This window comes from Anolis sagrei, chromosome Y (genome assembly GCF_037176765.1).
Source record: "Anolis sagrei isolate rAnoSag1 chromosome Y, rAnoSag1.mat, whole genome shotgun sequence".
Classification (NCBI taxonomy): domain Eukaryota; kingdom Metazoa; phylum Chordata; class Lepidosauria; order Squamata; family Dactyloidae; genus Anolis; species Anolis sagrei.
Window position 1 is genome coordinate 83,392,376 of NC_090035.1, and position 17,693 is coordinate 83,410,068.

At 47.9% G+C, this 17,693-nt stretch overlaps 1 protein-coding gene across 1 annotated transcript; it reads left to right on the plus strand.

Annotated features, from left to right (window-relative positions):
- Nucleotides 1-1,082: 1,082 nt before the first annotated feature.
- Nucleotides 1,083-11,674, plus strand: LOC137095368 (toll-like receptor 13). Its single transcript, XM_067461967.1, has 3 exons — nucleotides 1,083-1,291; nucleotides 4,040-4,457; nucleotides 8,724-11,674. The coding sequence occupies exons 2-3, from the start codon at nucleotides 4,056-4,058 to the stop codon at nucleotides 11,223-11,225; spliced, it is 2,904 nt and encodes a 967-aa protein (XP_067318068.1). The 5' UTR covers nucleotides 1,083-1,291; nucleotides 4,040-4,055; the 3' UTR covers nucleotides 11,226-11,674.
- The last annotated feature ends 6,019 nt before the right edge of the window (nucleotides 11,675-17,693 follow it).

Consider the following 17,693-nt stretch of genomic DNA (forward strand, 5'->3'; position numbering starts at 1 on the left):
AGATCATGAAGTGCCTAGACATCATCGGGATTTGTAAAAACGTTGGCACTTTTATTGAAAATATGATGAAGCACTGGGAAACTGAACTGTTTGTTGGAAATGAAAACTATGGACTTGTCAACATCAGAAGAAGAATCTTCCAGGGAGACTCGTTGTCCCCACTGCTTTTCGTCATTGCCATGATCCCTCTGTCAGCAACTTTACAAAAAACAAACCTCCGCTATCAAACGTCTCAGAGATCTCACAAAATTTCACATCTGCGGTACATGGATGACCTGAAGCTGTATGGGAAAACTGAAACTGAAATCCAGTCTCTGACTAACACTGTCCAAATCTTTAGCATGGATATCAACATATCTCCTCCTCCTCCTTCTTCTCCTTCTTCTCCTCTTCCTCCTTTTCCTTCTTCTCCTCCTCCTCCTCCTCCTCCTTCTCCTCTTTCTCCTCCTGCTCATCCTCCTTCTCCTCCTTCTTCTCCTTCTCCTCCAAATCCTCCTCCTCCTCCTTCTTCTCCTTCTCCTCCTCCTCCTTCTGCTCATCCTCCTTCTCCTCCTAATCCTCCTCCTCCTCCTTCTCCTCCTCCTCCTCCTCCTCCTCCTTCTGCTCATCCTCCTTCTTCTCCTTCTCTTAATCCTCCTCCTCCTTCTCCTCCTTCTTCTTCTCCTCCTTCTCCTCCTCCTCCTTCTCCTCCTCCTCCTCCTCCTCCTTCTGCTCATCCTCCTTCTTCTCCTTCTCCTAATCCTCCTCCTTCTTCTCCTTCTTCTCCTCTTCATCCTTCTTCTCCTCTTCTTCTCCTCTTCTTCTCCTCCTCCTCCTTCTCCTCCTCCTCCTTCTGCTCATCCTCCTTCTCCTTCTCCTCCTAATCCTCCTCCTCCTCCTCCTTCTCCTTCTCCTCCTCCTCCTCCTTCTGCTCATCCTCCTCCTCCTCCTTCTCCTCCTCCTCCTCCTTCTGCTCATCCTCCTTCTTCTCCTCCTCCTCCTCTGCTTCTTCTTCTCCTCCTCCTTTGTCTTCTCCTCCTCCTCCTCCTCCTTCTTGAGACCCATGGAGAAAGGAGACACCCAGGCTTGATTGGGGCCTGGCCTTTCTGGCTGGGTCTGTGGAGCTGCGCCCCATGGATGCCCATGGAGGAGAGAGCCCTCCATCTGCCCCACCTTCGGCGGCCACTTCTTTGTCTGATTCAGAAACAAAACTGAAGACAGAAGTTCCATTTCACTTCCTCTTTGCTTGAGTTTGCGAAGCCGAACACCGAACACCTCGGCGCGAGGAATGTGAAGAACCCTCCGGTTCCAGGTAGGCAAACAAAGCCCATTATCCTGGATCATTATGATTAGAGTAACAGAACTTGCAAAACTGTTGTGCTTCTGTTTTGAAAGTGTGATTCCCTCTTCAATTCTGCATTGACTAGAGCCCAATGTGCTATCACAGGATGTCCTGCAAAGAGTGCAGTTTTGCAATTTAATCAATTATGATATATAGGAAATAATGACATTGATCCCCCAGGAACCCAAAATCGTAGTGCAGAACTTTGGGAGGAAGCGGCTTTTCATAAAAGTCTTTTGCATTCATATGATGATCTATGGAAGACGAAGCACATGCGCTAAGAGTGTTGCATGCGCAGGAGTTTCCACCTTCTCTTCTCAGCATGAGCAAGACCAAGGGATTAATGCAGTTCAATGGCCCTTGGGCTGCCGTGGCTCCATGCTAGGGGATGCTGGGAGTTGTAGTCCTACCAAGGGTGCACCTTCTACACCCTGGAGTTAGTAATGACCCCTTAAAAGCAGAAGCGAAATGCACACCATGAAACTTCATGGCAGATGGACCCGGGAGGAAGTGAGAAGAGCAGCAGAGGTTCTGCTTTCCTTTTTTGGGCTCTTATTATATAATTACGATGGGTTCGTTATGCATCGCAAGGGCAATCTGCATATACATTCGTTCCAGAGCAAAGCCCACACATCATAGAATCCTAGGGTTGGAAGAGATCCCAAGCAGAGGCTGGATGGTCATCTGTCAGGAGGGATCGGATGGTGCCTTGCTCCCAGGTAGAAGAAGGGTTGGACCGGATGGCCTTTCGAGGTCCTTCCCAACTCTATCTAAACTATCTGTCTATCTGTCTATCTATCAATCTATCATAGTTATGGTTGGCTGGGCATCTATCATGAGGGATCAAATAGTGCCTTGCTTCCATGCAGAAGAGGGGTGGACTGGATGATCTCTGGGGGTTCCTTTCAACTGTAGAATACTACCATGCATCTCTCTCTCTCTCACACACACACATATATCAGAGCTATGCCTGGCTGACCATCTATTGGGTGGGATCGAATGGTGCCTTGCTTTCTGGCAGAAGTGGGGTTGGACTGGATGACCCTTGGGGGTCCCACCAACTCTAGGAGTTGCATCTATCGTATGCATCTATCGTACCTGTCTGTCTATCTATCTATCTATTTATCTATCATAGTTATAGCTGGCCGGCCATCCATCGAGGGATCATCCCTTCCAACTGTAGAAGTCTATCTGTCCATGTATCTATGAGAGCTATGGCTGGATGTCCATCTGTTAGGAGGGCTTTGATGGTGTCTACATCTATCTATCTATCTATCTATCTATCTATCATAGTTAAAGCTGGCCGGCCATCCACCAAGAGGGATCATCCCTTCCAACTGTAGGAGTCTATCTGCCCATGTATCTATGAGAGCTATGGCTGGATGGCCATCTGTTAGGAGGGCTTTGATGGTGTCTGCATCTATCTATCTATCTATCTATCTATCTATCTATGTATCATAGCTATGGCTGGCTGGCCATCCGTTGGGAGGGATCATCCCAACTCTAGGAGTCTATCATATATATATATATATATATATATATATATATATATATATATATATCTGTCCATCGGATGTCTGTTAGGAGGGCTTTGAAAGGTATCTACGTGTCTGTCTGTCTGTCTATCTATATCTAAACTATAGTGGCTGGCCATCCGTCGGGAGGGATCATCCCTTCCAACTCTAGGAGTCTATCATACATCTATCTATCTATGTATCTATCTATCTATCATAGCTATAGTGGCTGGCCATCTGTCGGGAGGGATCATCCCTTCTAACTAGGAGTCTATCATCTATCTATCTATCTATCTATCTATCTATCTATCTCTGTCTGTCTGTCTGTCTGTCTGTCTGTCTGTCTGTCTATATATCATAGTTATGGCTGGATGTCCATCTGTTAGGAGGGCTTTGATAGTGTCTATGTATGTCTATCATACATACGTAGATATACAATCTATCATAGCTATAGTGGCTGGCCATCCGTCGGGAGGGATCATCACTTCCAACTCTAGGAGTCTATCATATATATATATATATATATATATATATATATATATATATATATATATGTCTGTCTATCATAGCTATGGCTGGATGTCCATCTGTTAGGAGGGCTTTAATGGTATCTATGTCTGTCTGTCTGTCTGTCTATCTATCTATCTATCTATCTATCATAGCTATCATCTGTTAGGAGGGCTTTAATGGTATCTACGTCTATCTATCTATCTATCTATCTATCTATCTATCTATCTATCTATCATAGCTATGGCTGGCTGGCCATCCGTTGGGAGGGATCATCCCTTCCAACTCTAGGAGTCTATCATACATCTAGGAGTCTATCATACATACATTTGGGGGCCTGTCTATCTATCATAGCTATGGCTGGATGTCCTTCTGTTATGAGGACTTTGATGGTGTCTACGTCTGCCTGTATATCTATATCTATCATAGCTATAGTGGCTGGCCATCTGTCGGGAGGGATCATCTTTTCCAACTTTAGGAGTCTATAATATATAGATAGATAGATAGATAGATATAGGTGTAGATGTACATATAGATATGTGTCTCTGTTGGTCGGTCGGTCGGTCTGTCTGTCTGTCTATCTATCATAGCTATGGCTGGCTGGCCACCTGCCGGGAGGGATCGGATGGTGCTTTGAACCCTGGAAAGTTTGATGACCCTTTCCCCAATGTGTTTTCTCCTTTCCTTTGAATGCTAGGCCGGTTGAGGAGAGGATGTGCCTGGTGGTGGCCTTGTGTTTGTGTGTGGTGCTGGGTGCGAGGGGCTGCCGTGCCTACGGCTTTCGCAACTGCATCCAGGACATGTTGGACCCGGGCTACTTCAAGTGCATGCAGCGCTTCCTGGCGGAGGCCTCCTCAGCCACGGCAGACCTGCCGGCCAACGCCACTGCCCTCAACGCCTCCCTCAACGCCATCCACCGCCTGCCCCCCGGGACCTTCGCCCGCCTGCCGGCCCTCAGGGAGCTCTCCCTGACCCACAACGGCCTGCGGGACGTGGCCGAGGGCGCCTTCGAGGGGCTGCCCGCCCTGCGCAGCCTCAACCTCTCCTGCAACGCCCTCCAAGGTCTCTCCGCCGGGGTCTTCCAAGGCCTCCACAACCTCAGCCTCCTTCTCTTGGTGAGTCCCTACTATCACTCCCTTTGCCATATTGACTCGAATGCAATGCTCACTTTGGGGGGGGGGGGGCGGGCTAAATTACTCTCCTAAAATTAGGGTTCGCATTAGATTAGCATCATACAAAGGAGGGAGAAGAGGTCAAACCACTTAATTTAAGCCCATCCACGCTCCCATAACATCATGCCGAACACACCTGGACTTCAGGGTCTTCTCATAGATTCTGTCCCATTGCCAGGGCTCTGCCTTATTCAGGTAGAGATGAACCAAACTCCCAGTTTGCTTGAAATAATTGAATTAAAAGAGCACTTGCTTTCTGGCTGTTTAATAGTCCAAAATATAAAACATAGAGATTGCACTCAACCACAGAATATAAAACAAAAACAGCAAACACTGTTGCAGGTTCAAGATAACTCCATAGTCAAAAGGTCCAGTCCAATGGTCAAACGCCAAGAGTTCAATAAACAGAGGGCCAAGTCACAGTATCTCAAACTGTTGGAGGGCCAGATTATAATTTGGAAAAAAGCATCAATGAAAGAGCCAGAGCCAAAGGGGAAGATGCTTCAGGAGCTGCGTCTGGAGCTTTTCTTTGAGGGACATTGCTGCACTCTAGCCCTGCAACACCTTTTCACCCATCACTACAGGTACAAAGCGGGGAGAAGAGGTCAAACCACTTCATTTAAGCCCATCCACGCTCCCATAACATCATGCCAAACACACCTGGACTTCAAAGCCTTCTCTCAGATTCTGTGAGAATATCTAGTTTGTCTGCATCTGGAGCTTTTCTTTGAGGGACATTGCTGCACTCTAGCCCTGCAACACCTTTTCACCCATCACTACAGGTACAAAGGGGGGAGAAGAGGTCAAACCACTTAATTTAAGCCCATCCACGCTCCCATAACATCATGCCGAACACACCTGGACTTCAAAGTCTTCTCTCAGATTCTGTGAGAATATCTAGTTTGTCTGTTTTTTACTGTCACGTTGCCAGGGCTCTGCCTTATTCAGGTAGAGATGAACCAAACTCCCAGTTTGCTTTAAACAATTTAATTAAAACAGCACTTGCTTCCTGGCAAGTCCAGGGATCAAGAGTCTATACAAGGGGTCCTCAAACCTTTTAAACAAAGGGCCAGGTCACAGTCCCTCAAACTGTTGGAGGGCCAGATTATAATTTGGAAAAAAAAACATGAATGAAAGAGCCAAAGCCAAAGGGGAGGATGCTTCAGGAGCTGTGTCTGGAGCTTTTCTTTGAGAGACACTGCTGCACTCTAGCCCTGCAACACCTTTTCACCCATCACCACAGGTACAAATGGAGGAGAAGAGGCATTTCCAAAAGAGTCAGAAGAATAGGAAATACAAGGTAGTAGTAATCCAAAAATGGCAAAGGACATAAAGCCAATTGAACCAGAATCCACATCAGGCATTCAACCATGAGTCCAGAAAACGGGAGCTTCTTCAAACCGTTACAGCAACCAAGACGTGAGCCAGGACAGGAAACTTGAATCATGAACTTGAAAGCAGAGACAGGAAAAGCATCCTTTAGCAATGTTGTCTCGCCTGAAGTCAAACCACTTCATTTAAGCCCATTCATGCGCCCATAACATCATACCGAATGCACTTGGACTTCAAGGTCTTCTCTCAGATTCTGTGAGAATATCTAGTTTGTCTGTTTTTTACTGTCACCTTGCCAGGGCTCTGCCTTATTCAGGTAGAGATGAACCAAACTCCCAGTTTGCTTTAAACAATTTAATTAAGTGTCACTTACTTTCTGGCTGTTTTAATAGTCCAAAATATAAAACATAGAGATTGCACTCAGCCATAGAATATAAAACAAAAACAGCAAACACTGTTGCAGGTTCAAGATAACTCCGTAATCAAAAGAGCCAGTCCAATGGTCAAACGCCAAGAGTTCAATAACCAAAGTCCAGGGATCAAGAGTCTATACCAGGGGTCCTCAAACTTTTTAAACAGAGGGCCAGGTCACAGTCCCTCAAACTGTTGGAGGGCCAGATTATAATTTGGAAAAAAAAACATGAATGAAAGAACCAAAGCCAAAGGGGAAGATGCTTCAGGACAGGAAAAGCATCCTTTAGCAATGTTGTCTCATTTGGAGTCAAACCACTTAATTTAAGCCCATCCACGCACCCATAACATCATGCCGAACACACCTGGACTTCAAGGTCTTCTCACTGTGTCACAATACCAGGGCTCTGCCTTATTCAGGTAGAGACGAACCAAACAAAAACAAGTTTGTATAAGGCAATTTAATTAAAACAGCACTTATTTTCCAGCTGTTTTAATAGTTCAAAATATAAAACATAAAGATAGCACTCAGCCACAGAATAAATAAAAACTGAAAGTAAAAGCTACACCGTAGTCAAAGGGTCCAGTCCAGTGGTCAAATGCTGAGAACTCAATGGGCAAAGTTCAGGGATCAAGAGTCTATACCAGGGGTCCTCAAACTAAGGCTTGGGGGCCATATGCGGCCCTCCAAGGTAATTTACGTGGCCCTCGCTCAGGGTCAATCTAAGTCTGAAGAGACTTGAAAGCACACAACAACAACCACAACCCTACTTCATCAGCCAAAAGCAGACCCACACTTTCCATTGAAATACTATTAGGTTTATATTTGTTAAAATTGTCTTCATTTTAATTATTGTATTGTTTTAAGTGTTTTTTGCACTACACATAAGATATGTGCAGTGCAACATATTATAATCTGGCTCTCCAACAGTTTGAGGAACTGTGACCTGGCCCTCTGTTTAAAAAGTTTGAGACCCCTGTCCAAAGCCAGTCCAAAGATTCAAGGTTCCAAGAGTACAGGAGACAGGTCAGGATACCGAAAATCCAGAGACCTGGGGGAAAACCAGCAGCATCTACCACCAAAACAAGACAAATACTTTTCTCCCAAAGATCAGTCCCAAGACTAGGTCCTTATATCCAGAAACACCCAGCTGCAACCCATCTCTTGCATGCCTCCACCCTTAATTGCTTTCTCCCATGAAATCTTACTTACAGATTACTCAACCCTTTAGAACTAAGGCTTACATTAACCCTTCCATCACCAACTGCTAGGCCTACCATCACCAACCACCATCAACTGCAGAACATGATACATGACACACCGATTCTGTGAGAATATCTAGTTTGTCTGTTTTTTACTCCCTCCATTCTCAGGCCTAATCTAGTTTCCCGGGAAACTCCTCATCTGCCCAAGGACTTTCACTTTCCCCTGTTGCTTGGGAGCCAGCACTGGAATCCCAAACACCGGCCTCTTCTGCCTGCTATTCTCTCCAATCTGAGGCCTGCAATTCTCTCTGGTCACACATTAACTCCTTATTTTGAAACCCAACATCCCCCAAATCCTCTGACAAATTTTCAGATGCTTGCTGTGCTACAACAGACATCATATCTCATTTAATTGCATTGGCTCAATGAGGAGTTCCAGATGCTCCTGAAGCATCTTCCGCTTTGGCTTTGGCTCTGCGCTAAGATTATCGTACGACGCAAATCTAATGCGCACCCTAATTTTGGGAGGGTAATTTAGCTAAAAAAAAGTGAGTATTGAATTCGAGTAATTGGGAAGGAAAAGGTGTCACAGTGGAGAAGAAAAACTTCAGGTGCATCTATGTTGGAGAATGAATGCACTTTAATAGCCTTGGTTCAATGCTATGGGGTCATGGGGGACGTAGATTGGGATCACCAAATTACAAACAACGAAACAACTATTTTACATCAGGGTCTGCTATTGGTATATGTGAAGATATACTCACAGTAAACAATACAGCTTGTAGTGAGATATCATCATAGTGAGAGATCCACACATGTCTGCCACTTATTTTTATATTCATAGGGACAACAGGAAATGATACAATTCCATGGTCAAGACTCAGCTGTCCCTCCAGATCCACATCTCCACCTGCTTAATCCTTCAGTGGAATGTGCTGTGACCACATGTCTGTTAGAACTGTATTTTTCATACAGTAATGCACAATGGAATTTATAGACAATGTCTTAGCAATGTTGTCTCATCTGTGAGGCTTGAAGTCAAACCACTTAATTTAAGCCCATCCACGCACCCATGGCATCATGCCGAACACACCTGGACTTCAAGGGCTAACACAGCTTTATCTACCTAACAGCCGGACCTAGTGTCATCTTTCAATTGCCTATCGAAAGCTCCTACTGTCCCTATGCTGCTTATCCCAATCTTTCCTTTTTCCAACTTCTTAAACTTAATTTCTAATTAAAATATCTCATTCTCTACAGCACAACAACCACTTGCACACCCTCCACCCAGACACCTTTGCTCCGCTGCAGAACCTTCTGGAACTGGAGCTGCAATTTAACGACTTGGGGAGCTCTGAGGATGTCGCCGAAAGCCTTTGGATGCTGCCGAGGCTGGAGTGCCTGAACCTCTGCAATAATAACCTGATCTCGCTTCGGTCAAAACGGAGCCTCCCAGCTTCCTTGACGGTGCTCTCTATTTGTAACAATTCCTTATACGGAGTGGATGGTTCTGGGCAACACTTCCTGCAGAACATCAAATGGCTGGACCTCTCTTACAACAAAATCTCAAATGTTTCTTCATTCGCCAAAGTTGTGCTCCGGAATCTCACCAGCTTGCAGCTGGCGGGGAACAACGTCAGTGTTTTCCAGGTCCTCAATGTTTCTGACATACAGACACACAGCTTCGACTATTCCGGCTTGCACCTGAACAGATATTCGCAGCTCGTCGACTTGTGCCACCTCCTTGGGAAGTCCATGCGACCCATGTACAGCCTTCGCCTCCAGAGCAACCACATCAGGAACGTGAGCCGCAACGCCTTCTCCGCCTGCCCTCCCATCCTGCTGCTGGACCTTTCCCGGAACCGGCTCAAGTCGGTGAGCTGCGTGCGCGAGATGCTGAATGCGAGCGCGCAGAGCCAGTTGAAGACCCTGGTCGTGGAGCACAACCTGCTGAACAGACTGCGCTCCTGCTCCCAAGGCGACATCCTGAAGGAGCTGCGGTTCATCTCGTTCCGTTTCAACCGCATCCTCTCTGTCGGAGGCTGGGCGTTCCGCTACGCCCCCAACTTGGACCGGCTGCACCTCAACATCAACAACGTGGCCTACCTCGACCGGCGGGCCTTGTGGGGCCTGCGGGCGCTGACCGAGCTGCGCCTGGACAACAACCTCCTGACTGACATCTACAAGGACACCTTCCGTGACCTGGGTAATCTCCAGACGCTCAACATGCGCAACAATCACGTCTCGGTGCTCTTTCCCGGCGTCCTCGCCAACCTCGGGAAGCTCCGCATCTTGGACCTGGGAGGGAACAACATCCGCCAGCTGACCAATGCTTCCTTTGAAGGGCTGCGGAACCTCTCCAACCTCTACCTGGACAGCAACCACATTGAGAGGATCAGCCATGACTTGTTCTCCCCGGTACAAGACACGCTCCAAGTGCTGGACTTGAAGGGCAACAAGATCTACTACATTAGCATGAAGCCAGATGGGCCGCCTCCGTTTGTGAACCTGCACAAGGTCTACGACCTCAAGCTTCAGGCCCAGCAGCCCTACGGCTTGAAGATCATCCAGCCCAGGTTCTTCCAGGGCCTGACCTCCTTGCGTGACCTCTACCTCTCAGAGAACAAGCTCCTATATGTTGCACCAAATGCCTTTGATGACCTGAGGCGGTTGCGCTACCTGATGATGGCGGACAGCAGCAACGGCATGGGCGACCTCCCGCCTGGCATCTTCAAGAACCTCCACGAGCTGGTCTGGCTCGACCTGGAGAACGCCGGCATCCGCACGCTGACTCTGGATGTCTTCGGCAACCTGACCAAGCTGCGCAACCTCGTGCTGGTGAAGAACGAGCTTCGGACCGTCAACAGCAGCGTGATGGAGCGGCTGGCCAGGCTGCGGTACCTCGACCTGCGCAAGTGCCCCTTGACCTGCACCTGTGACAACGTCTGGCTCCAGGGGTGGCTCAACAACAGCCAGGTCCAGGTAGTGTACATGTACAACTATTCCTGCCACTCGGGCGAGCGAAGCTTTGTCTACAGCTTTGACACTCACGTCTGCTACGAGGACGTGGGCCTCTACCTCTTCGCCTGCACCTTCCCGGCCCTCCTGTTCCAGATGCTGCTCCCGATCCTCTACCACCGGACGTACTGGCAGCTCAAGTACCGCTTCTACGTCGTGCGAGCGTGGCTGAGCGACCGCTGGCGGCGCGGGAAGGCAGAGACATGCCGCTTCGACGCCTTCGTCTCCTACAACTCCTGCGACGAGCGCTGGGTGCTGGAGCAGCTGGTGCCCAATCTGGAGGCCGGCGGGAACCCCGCTTTCCGGCTCTGCCTCCACCACCGGGACTTCCAGCCGGGGAAGTACATCATCGACAACATCGTGGAGAGCATCCACAACAGCCGGCACACCATCTGCGTCATCAGCCGGAGCTACCTGCGGAGCGAGTGGTGCTCCATGGAGATCCAGCTGGCCAGCTACCGGCTCTTCGACGAGCTCAAGGACGTCCTGGTGCCCGTCTTCCTGGAGGAGATCCCCGAGAGGGAGCTCTCCGCTTACTACCGCATGCGGAAGGTGATGCTCAAGAAGACCTACGTCACCTGGCCCCCGGAGACCCAGGCCCAGAAACTGTTCTGGGCCAAGCTGAGGATGGCGCTGGCGGCGGGGACAACGGATGAGGTGGAAGGGGAAGAAGGGATGGCGACATACTGCATGGAGAAGGACAGCAAGCCCATTCTGGAATCTGTCAACAATATGGCATCATAGCAAGGAGGTCATCGACATGGGGACCCACCATATCACACACTTTGTCTGTTTGCACTACCACTATCACATCGTTATTATCCCACTCTGGGGTGTTTTGTGGTTGTCTGGGCTGTGGTTTTCTCGGAGCATTTTCTCCCCGATGTTTTGCCTGAACATGCCATACAGCTCGGAAAACCACACAGCACCCTCATGATCCCGGCTGTGAAAGCTTCAAAAGTACATTACTATGCTTTCATTGACACAGAGGTATTCTGTCGAATCCTGAGGTTTGTAACTTTGGGATGAGACCCCATTGTTCTCAATGCTTTGCCCCCAAAACGGGGAATCCCAGGCTTCTGTTCGGTGGAATAATAGCACTATGCAACACGATTTTCCTCCTTGGGATATAAATGTCATTATTTCCTACCTGGTTCTATCCAGAGGTGGCCCTACGTAATTTTCAACGGTAAGCAAACAGTATTTTGCCCCTCCCCCCCCCAAACCAATCACTGATATATATTTTCTGTTCGCCGTCGGAGTTCTGTGTGCCATATTTGGTTCAATTCCATCATTGGTGGAGTTCAGAATGCTCTTGGATTGTATTTATTTATACGCTTGTATACCGCTAATATCTCAGCCTAAGTCGGCGACTCATTGCGGTTTACAACACTTAAAAAACAGTATTCAATTTAAAAGCATAAAACACATATACAATACAAATTATTGGGCCACCAATAATAATCCCATGCATCTCGTAACTGGAATCGCAATCCAAAATTCGTCATCCATGATTACCAATCCTTTAGTCGTCAAAATTCGTTGCAACGGATTAACCGAATGCTTGTTTAAACATCCATGTCTTCAATCTCTTCTGAAACACCATCAGCGAAGAGGCTGATCGTACCTCTATGGGGAGGGTGTTCCAAAGCCGCGGGGCCACCACAGAAAAGGCCCTGTCTCTCGTTCCCGCCAGCCGCACTTGTGAAGCCAGCGGGATAGAGAGCAGGGACTCTCCAGAAGATCTTAGGGTCCTGGTGGGCTGATAGGCTGAGATACATTCGGATAGATAAGTTGGGCCAGAACCGTTTAGGGCTTTAAAGGCCAACGCCAGCACTTTGAATTGAGCCCGGTAGCAGATCGGCAGCCAGTGGAGCTGGTGCAGCAGAGGAGTTGTATGCTCCCTGCGCCCCGCTCCAGTTAGTATCATGGCTGCCGCCCATTGGACTAGTTGGAGCTTCCGGGCTGTCTTCAAAGGCAACCCCACGTAGAGAGCGTTGCAGTAGTCAAGACGGGATGTAACCAGAGCGTGGACTACCGTGGCCAAGTCAGACTTCCCAAGGTATGGTCGCAGTTGGCGCACAAGTTTTAACTGTGCGAATGCTCCCCTGGTCACCGCCCAAACCTGGGGTTCCAGGCTCAGCGATGAGTCCAGGGTCACACCCAAACTGCGAACCTGCGTCTTCAGGGGGAGTGCGACCCCGTCTAACACAGGCTGTAACCCTATACCCTGTTCGGCCTTGCGACTGACCAGGAGGACCTCTGTCTTGTCTGGATTCAATTTCAATTTGTTCGCCCCCATCCAGACCGTCACAGCGGCCAAGCACCGGTTCAGGACCTCGACAGCCTCCTTAGTAGCGGGTGGGAAGGAGTGACAGAGCTGAACATCATCTGCGTACAGATGACACCGCACTCCGAAACTCCGGATGATCTCTCCCAGCGGCTTCATGTAGATGTTAAACAACATGGGAGACAGTATTGAGCCCTGAGGAACCCCACAAGACAAAGGTTGTGGGGTTGAACAACTGTCCCCCAACAACACCTTCTGAGACCGACCCTCGAGGAATGAGCGGAGCCACTGCATGTCTTCAATCTCTTCTGAAACACCATCAGCGAAGAGGCTGATCGTACCTCTATGGGGAGGGTGTTCCAAAGCCGCGGGGCCACCACAGAAAAGGCCCTGTCTCTCGTTCCCGCCAGCCGGGTGCCAATGGCTGAAGAGAAAGTCAGGAGAAGAGGCGACTTTTTGGTAGGTGGAGATGCCCACCTTTCCTGAAGGTAGGCGCAAAAACAAAGGAGGGAGCGGAGGTGGGAGATCCCTCCAGCCGGAGGGTCTCTCTCTCTCTCTCTCTCTCTCTCTCTCTCTTGGTCCCAATGGCTGAAGAGAAAGTCAGGAGAAGAGGTGACTTTTTGGTAGGTGGAGATGCCCACCTTTCCTGAAGATAGGTGCAAAAACAAAGGAGGGATCGGAGGTGGGAGATACCTCCAGCCGGAGGGGCTCTCTCTCTCTCTCTCTCTCTCTTGGTCCCAATGGCTGAGGAGAAAGTCAGGAGAAGAGGCGACTTTTTGGTAGGTGGAGATGCCCACCTTTCCTGAAGGTAGGCGCAAAAACAAAGGAGGGAGCGGAGGTGGGAGATCCCTCCAGCCGGAGGGGCTCTCTCTCTCTCTCTCTCTTGGTCCCAATGGCTGAAGAGAAAGTCAGGAGAAGAGGCGACTTTTTGGTAGGTGGAGATGCCCACCTTTCCTGAAGGTAGGCGCAAAAACAAAGGAGGGAGCGGAGGTAGGAGATACCTCCGGCCGGAGGGGCTCTCTCTCTCTCTCTCTCTCTTGGTCCCAATGGCTGAAGAGAAAGTCAGGAGAAGAGGCGACTTTTTGGTAGGTGGAGATGCCTACCTTTCCTGAAGGTAGGCGCAAAAACAAAGGAGGGAGCGGAGGTGGGAGATCCCTCCAGCCGGAGGGGCTCTCTCTCTCTTGGTCCCAATGGCTGAAGAGAAAGTCAGGAGAAGAGGCGACTTTTGGTGCGCACGCTGGGGTCTTCAGACACGCTTCCGGACCCGAAGCGGGCCAGACATGGCGGCTCTGCCCCTTGGCCCACCTGCGGATTGGGGAGAGAAGAGGAAGAGGAGGCATTTACAGAGGCGCCTCTGCGCCCCTGTCAAAAAAAAGTGTTCTGCGACCGCTTACTTCGCGTAATGGACGAGCCGCCCCTGCCTGCAAGGCAGCAGTTCATTCCGCTTAGTCAGGAGATTGGGCTTTGGATTCGGACACAAGGCTTTGTGGATATGATCCCTGACATTACAATGTGCTTTCACTTTCTCCCCGGAATCACAAGGGCTGTTGCAGTTCCCATCATCCCCCGATCATCAAAAGCGATGGGAGGAGTTGGACGATGACATCTAGGGACACAAAGTGGGCAAAAACTAAAGAGAACCGACCACAATCTATATAAATAAAAATGCAATGTTCGTTTGTGGTATTCACAGAACTCAAAAACCACTGGATGAATTGACACCAAATTTGGACACAAGACATCTAACAACCCAATGTATGTCCTTCACTCAAATAAATTGATTTAGTCATTTGGGAGTTGTAGTTGCTGGGATTTATAGTTCACCCACAATCCAAGAGCATTCTGAACCCCATCAACGATGGAATTGGGCCAAACTTGGCACACAGTTCTCCCATAACCAAGAGAAAATACTAGAAGGGTTTGGTGGGCAGTGTCCTTTGGTTTTGGAGTTGTAGTTCACCTACATCCAGAGATGACTGTGGACTCAAACAATGATGGATATGGACCAAACTCTACATGAATACTCAATATGCCCAAATGTGAACACTGGTGGAGTTTGGGGAAAATAGAATGTTGACATTTGGGAGTTGTAGTTGCTGGGATTTATAGTTCACCTACAATCAAAGAGCATTCTGAACCACACCAATGATAGAATTGGGCCAAACCTCCCACCCAGAACAGCCATGTGGGCCACAGCAACACATGGCAGGGGACGGCTAGTATATATATATTTAAATGCAATGTTCCTTTGTGGGATTAACAGAACTCAAAAACCACTGGACGAATTGACACGAAATTTGGACACTACACCCCTAACAGACCAATGAGTGACCATCACTCGTAAAATCCCCCACAAAAACAGTGGAAAGGACTTAAGCCCCACCACCAAAAAAGCTACATGATGAAAAACTAAATGACAATACAGAAAAAAAGGAAGGAAAAGGGAGGGAAGGAAGGGGAGAAAGAAAATAAGAAAGAAAGAAAGAGGGAAAGTAAGAAGGAAGGAAAAAGAGAAGGAAGGAAAGAGGCAGAGAAAGAAGAAAGAAGGAAAAGAAAGAGAGAAGGAAGGAAAGAGGCAGAGAAAGAAGAAGGGAGAAGGAAAAGAAAAGAAAAGGGGGAAGAAATGAAAGAGGTAGAGAAGGAAGGAAGGAGAGAAGGAAAGTAAATAAGGGAAGGAAGGAAAGAGGGAGCAAAGGAAGGGGGAAAAGAAGGAGAGAAAGAGGGAGAGAAGAAAAGACAGAAGGAAGGGAAAAAAGGAAGGAAAGAAGTAGAGAAGGAAGAAAGGAGAGGAAAAAAGGGAAAGAAAAAGGGAGGGGAAGGAAGAAAAGAGATAAGGAAGGAAGGAAGGAAGGAAGGAGAAAAGGAAAGAAAAAAGGGAAGGAAGGAGTGAAGGAAAGAAAAAAGGAAGGAAGGAAAGAGGGATCAAAGGAAGGAGGGAAAGAAGGAAAGAAAGAGGGAGAGAAGGAAAGAGAGAAAAAAAGAAGGAAAGACAGAAGGAAGGAAAAGTAGAAAAGGAAGAAAGGAGAGAAAAAAGTGGAAAGAAAAGGGAGGGGAAGGAAGGAAAAAGGTAGAGAAAGAAGGAAGGGAGGGAGGAAGGAAGGAAGGAAGGAGAGAAAGAAAAAGGGAGGAGAAGGAAGGAAGTAGAGAAGGAAGAAGGAAAGAAAAAAGGGAGGGAGAGAAGGAAGGAAGGAGAGAAAGAAAAAGGGAGGGGAAGGAAGGGAAGAGGTAGAGAAGGGAGGAAGGAGAGAAGGAAAGAAAAAAGGGAAGGAAGGAAGGAGAGAAGGAAAGAAAAAAGGGAAGAAAAGGAGGAAGGAGAGAAAGAGGGAGGGAAGGCTGGCCACAGCAACGCGTGCCGGGAACAACTAGTTATAGGGAGTATTATATTATATTATATTATGTTATATTATATTATATTATATTATATTATTATATATGCCTTTCCCTCTGTATCCAGGGACTCTCCAACCACAGATGAAGGCAGCTGTCAAAAGTTGTCGATGTGTCCGTCTGTGAAAAGGAGTGTGGCACATACGCAGCGTGTAAATAAATACAAACACTGCAAAATACCAAGAAAGCTCCTTCCCATATTTGTTGCCCTCAAAAAAACGGCAACGCTTAGGAAAAGGAGACGTGCAACAACGTCAACGCAGCAAATCGATGCATCGTAAAATATTTGGAAAGCCCTTCATCATAGTAATCCTGGCAAGGTTTGAGACTGCTAAAAAGGCACAAGGGAGTCATAAATACTTAACTCTCTCTCTCGCGGGAGTATTAATTGCAAGGCCAAAGCCGCCGCTTCCAGCCATTAACTAATTAACCTTCCGCCTTCGTCGGGCAACGAGACGGCAGGCATCCTCCTCTCCAAGGTCGGAAGGCCATCCTGTTGAGAGACTTACATGAGTCCAGACTTGCCATCAGTTGCTGCACTACAACTCCTACCAGCCTGATCGGGACCTGGAAGTCACCCTCTAAGCCAGTGGTCCTCAACCTTGCGAATGCCGTGACCCCTTAATGCAGTTCCCTATGTTGTGGTGACCCCCAACCATAATATTGTTTTCGTTGCTACTTGCTACTTGTCATTTTACTACTGTCATAAATCATAATGTAAACATCCGATATACAGGATGGATTTTCATTCACTGGACTAAATTGAGCACAAATACCCAATGCACCCAAATGAGAATGCTAGTGGGGTTGGTGGAGGATTGATTATGTAATTTGGGAGTTGTAGTTGCTGGGATTTATAGTTCACCTACAATCAAAGAGCATTCTGAACTCCACCAGCGATGGATTTAAACCGAACTTGGCACACAGAACTCCCATGACCAACAGAAAACACCGGAAAGATTTCGTGGGCATTAACCTTGAGTTTGGGAGTTGTAGTTTACCCACATCCAGAGGAGCTGTGGAGTCATGCAATGATGTATCTGGACCAAACTTGGCACGAATACTCAATATACCCAAATGTGGAGTCTGGGGAAATAGACCTTCACATTTGGGAGTTGTAGTTGCTGGGATTTATAGTTCACCTACAATCAAAGAGCATTCTGAACTCCACCAGCGATGGATTTAAACCGAACTTGGCACACAGAACTCCCATGACCAACAGAAAACACTGGAAAGATTTCGTGGGCATTAACCTTGAGTTTGGGAGTTGTAGTTTACCCACATCCAGAGGAGCTGTGGAGTCATGCAATGATGTATCTGGACCAAACTTGGCACGAATACTCAATATACCCAAATGTGGAGTCTGGGGAAATAGACCTTCACATTTGGGAGTTGTAGTTGCTGGGATTTACAGTTCACCTACAATCAAAGAGCATTCTGTACTCGACCAACAATAGGATTGGGTCAAACTTCCCACACAGAATCCCAATGACCAACAGAAAATACTATGTTTTCTGATGATCTTTGGCGACCCC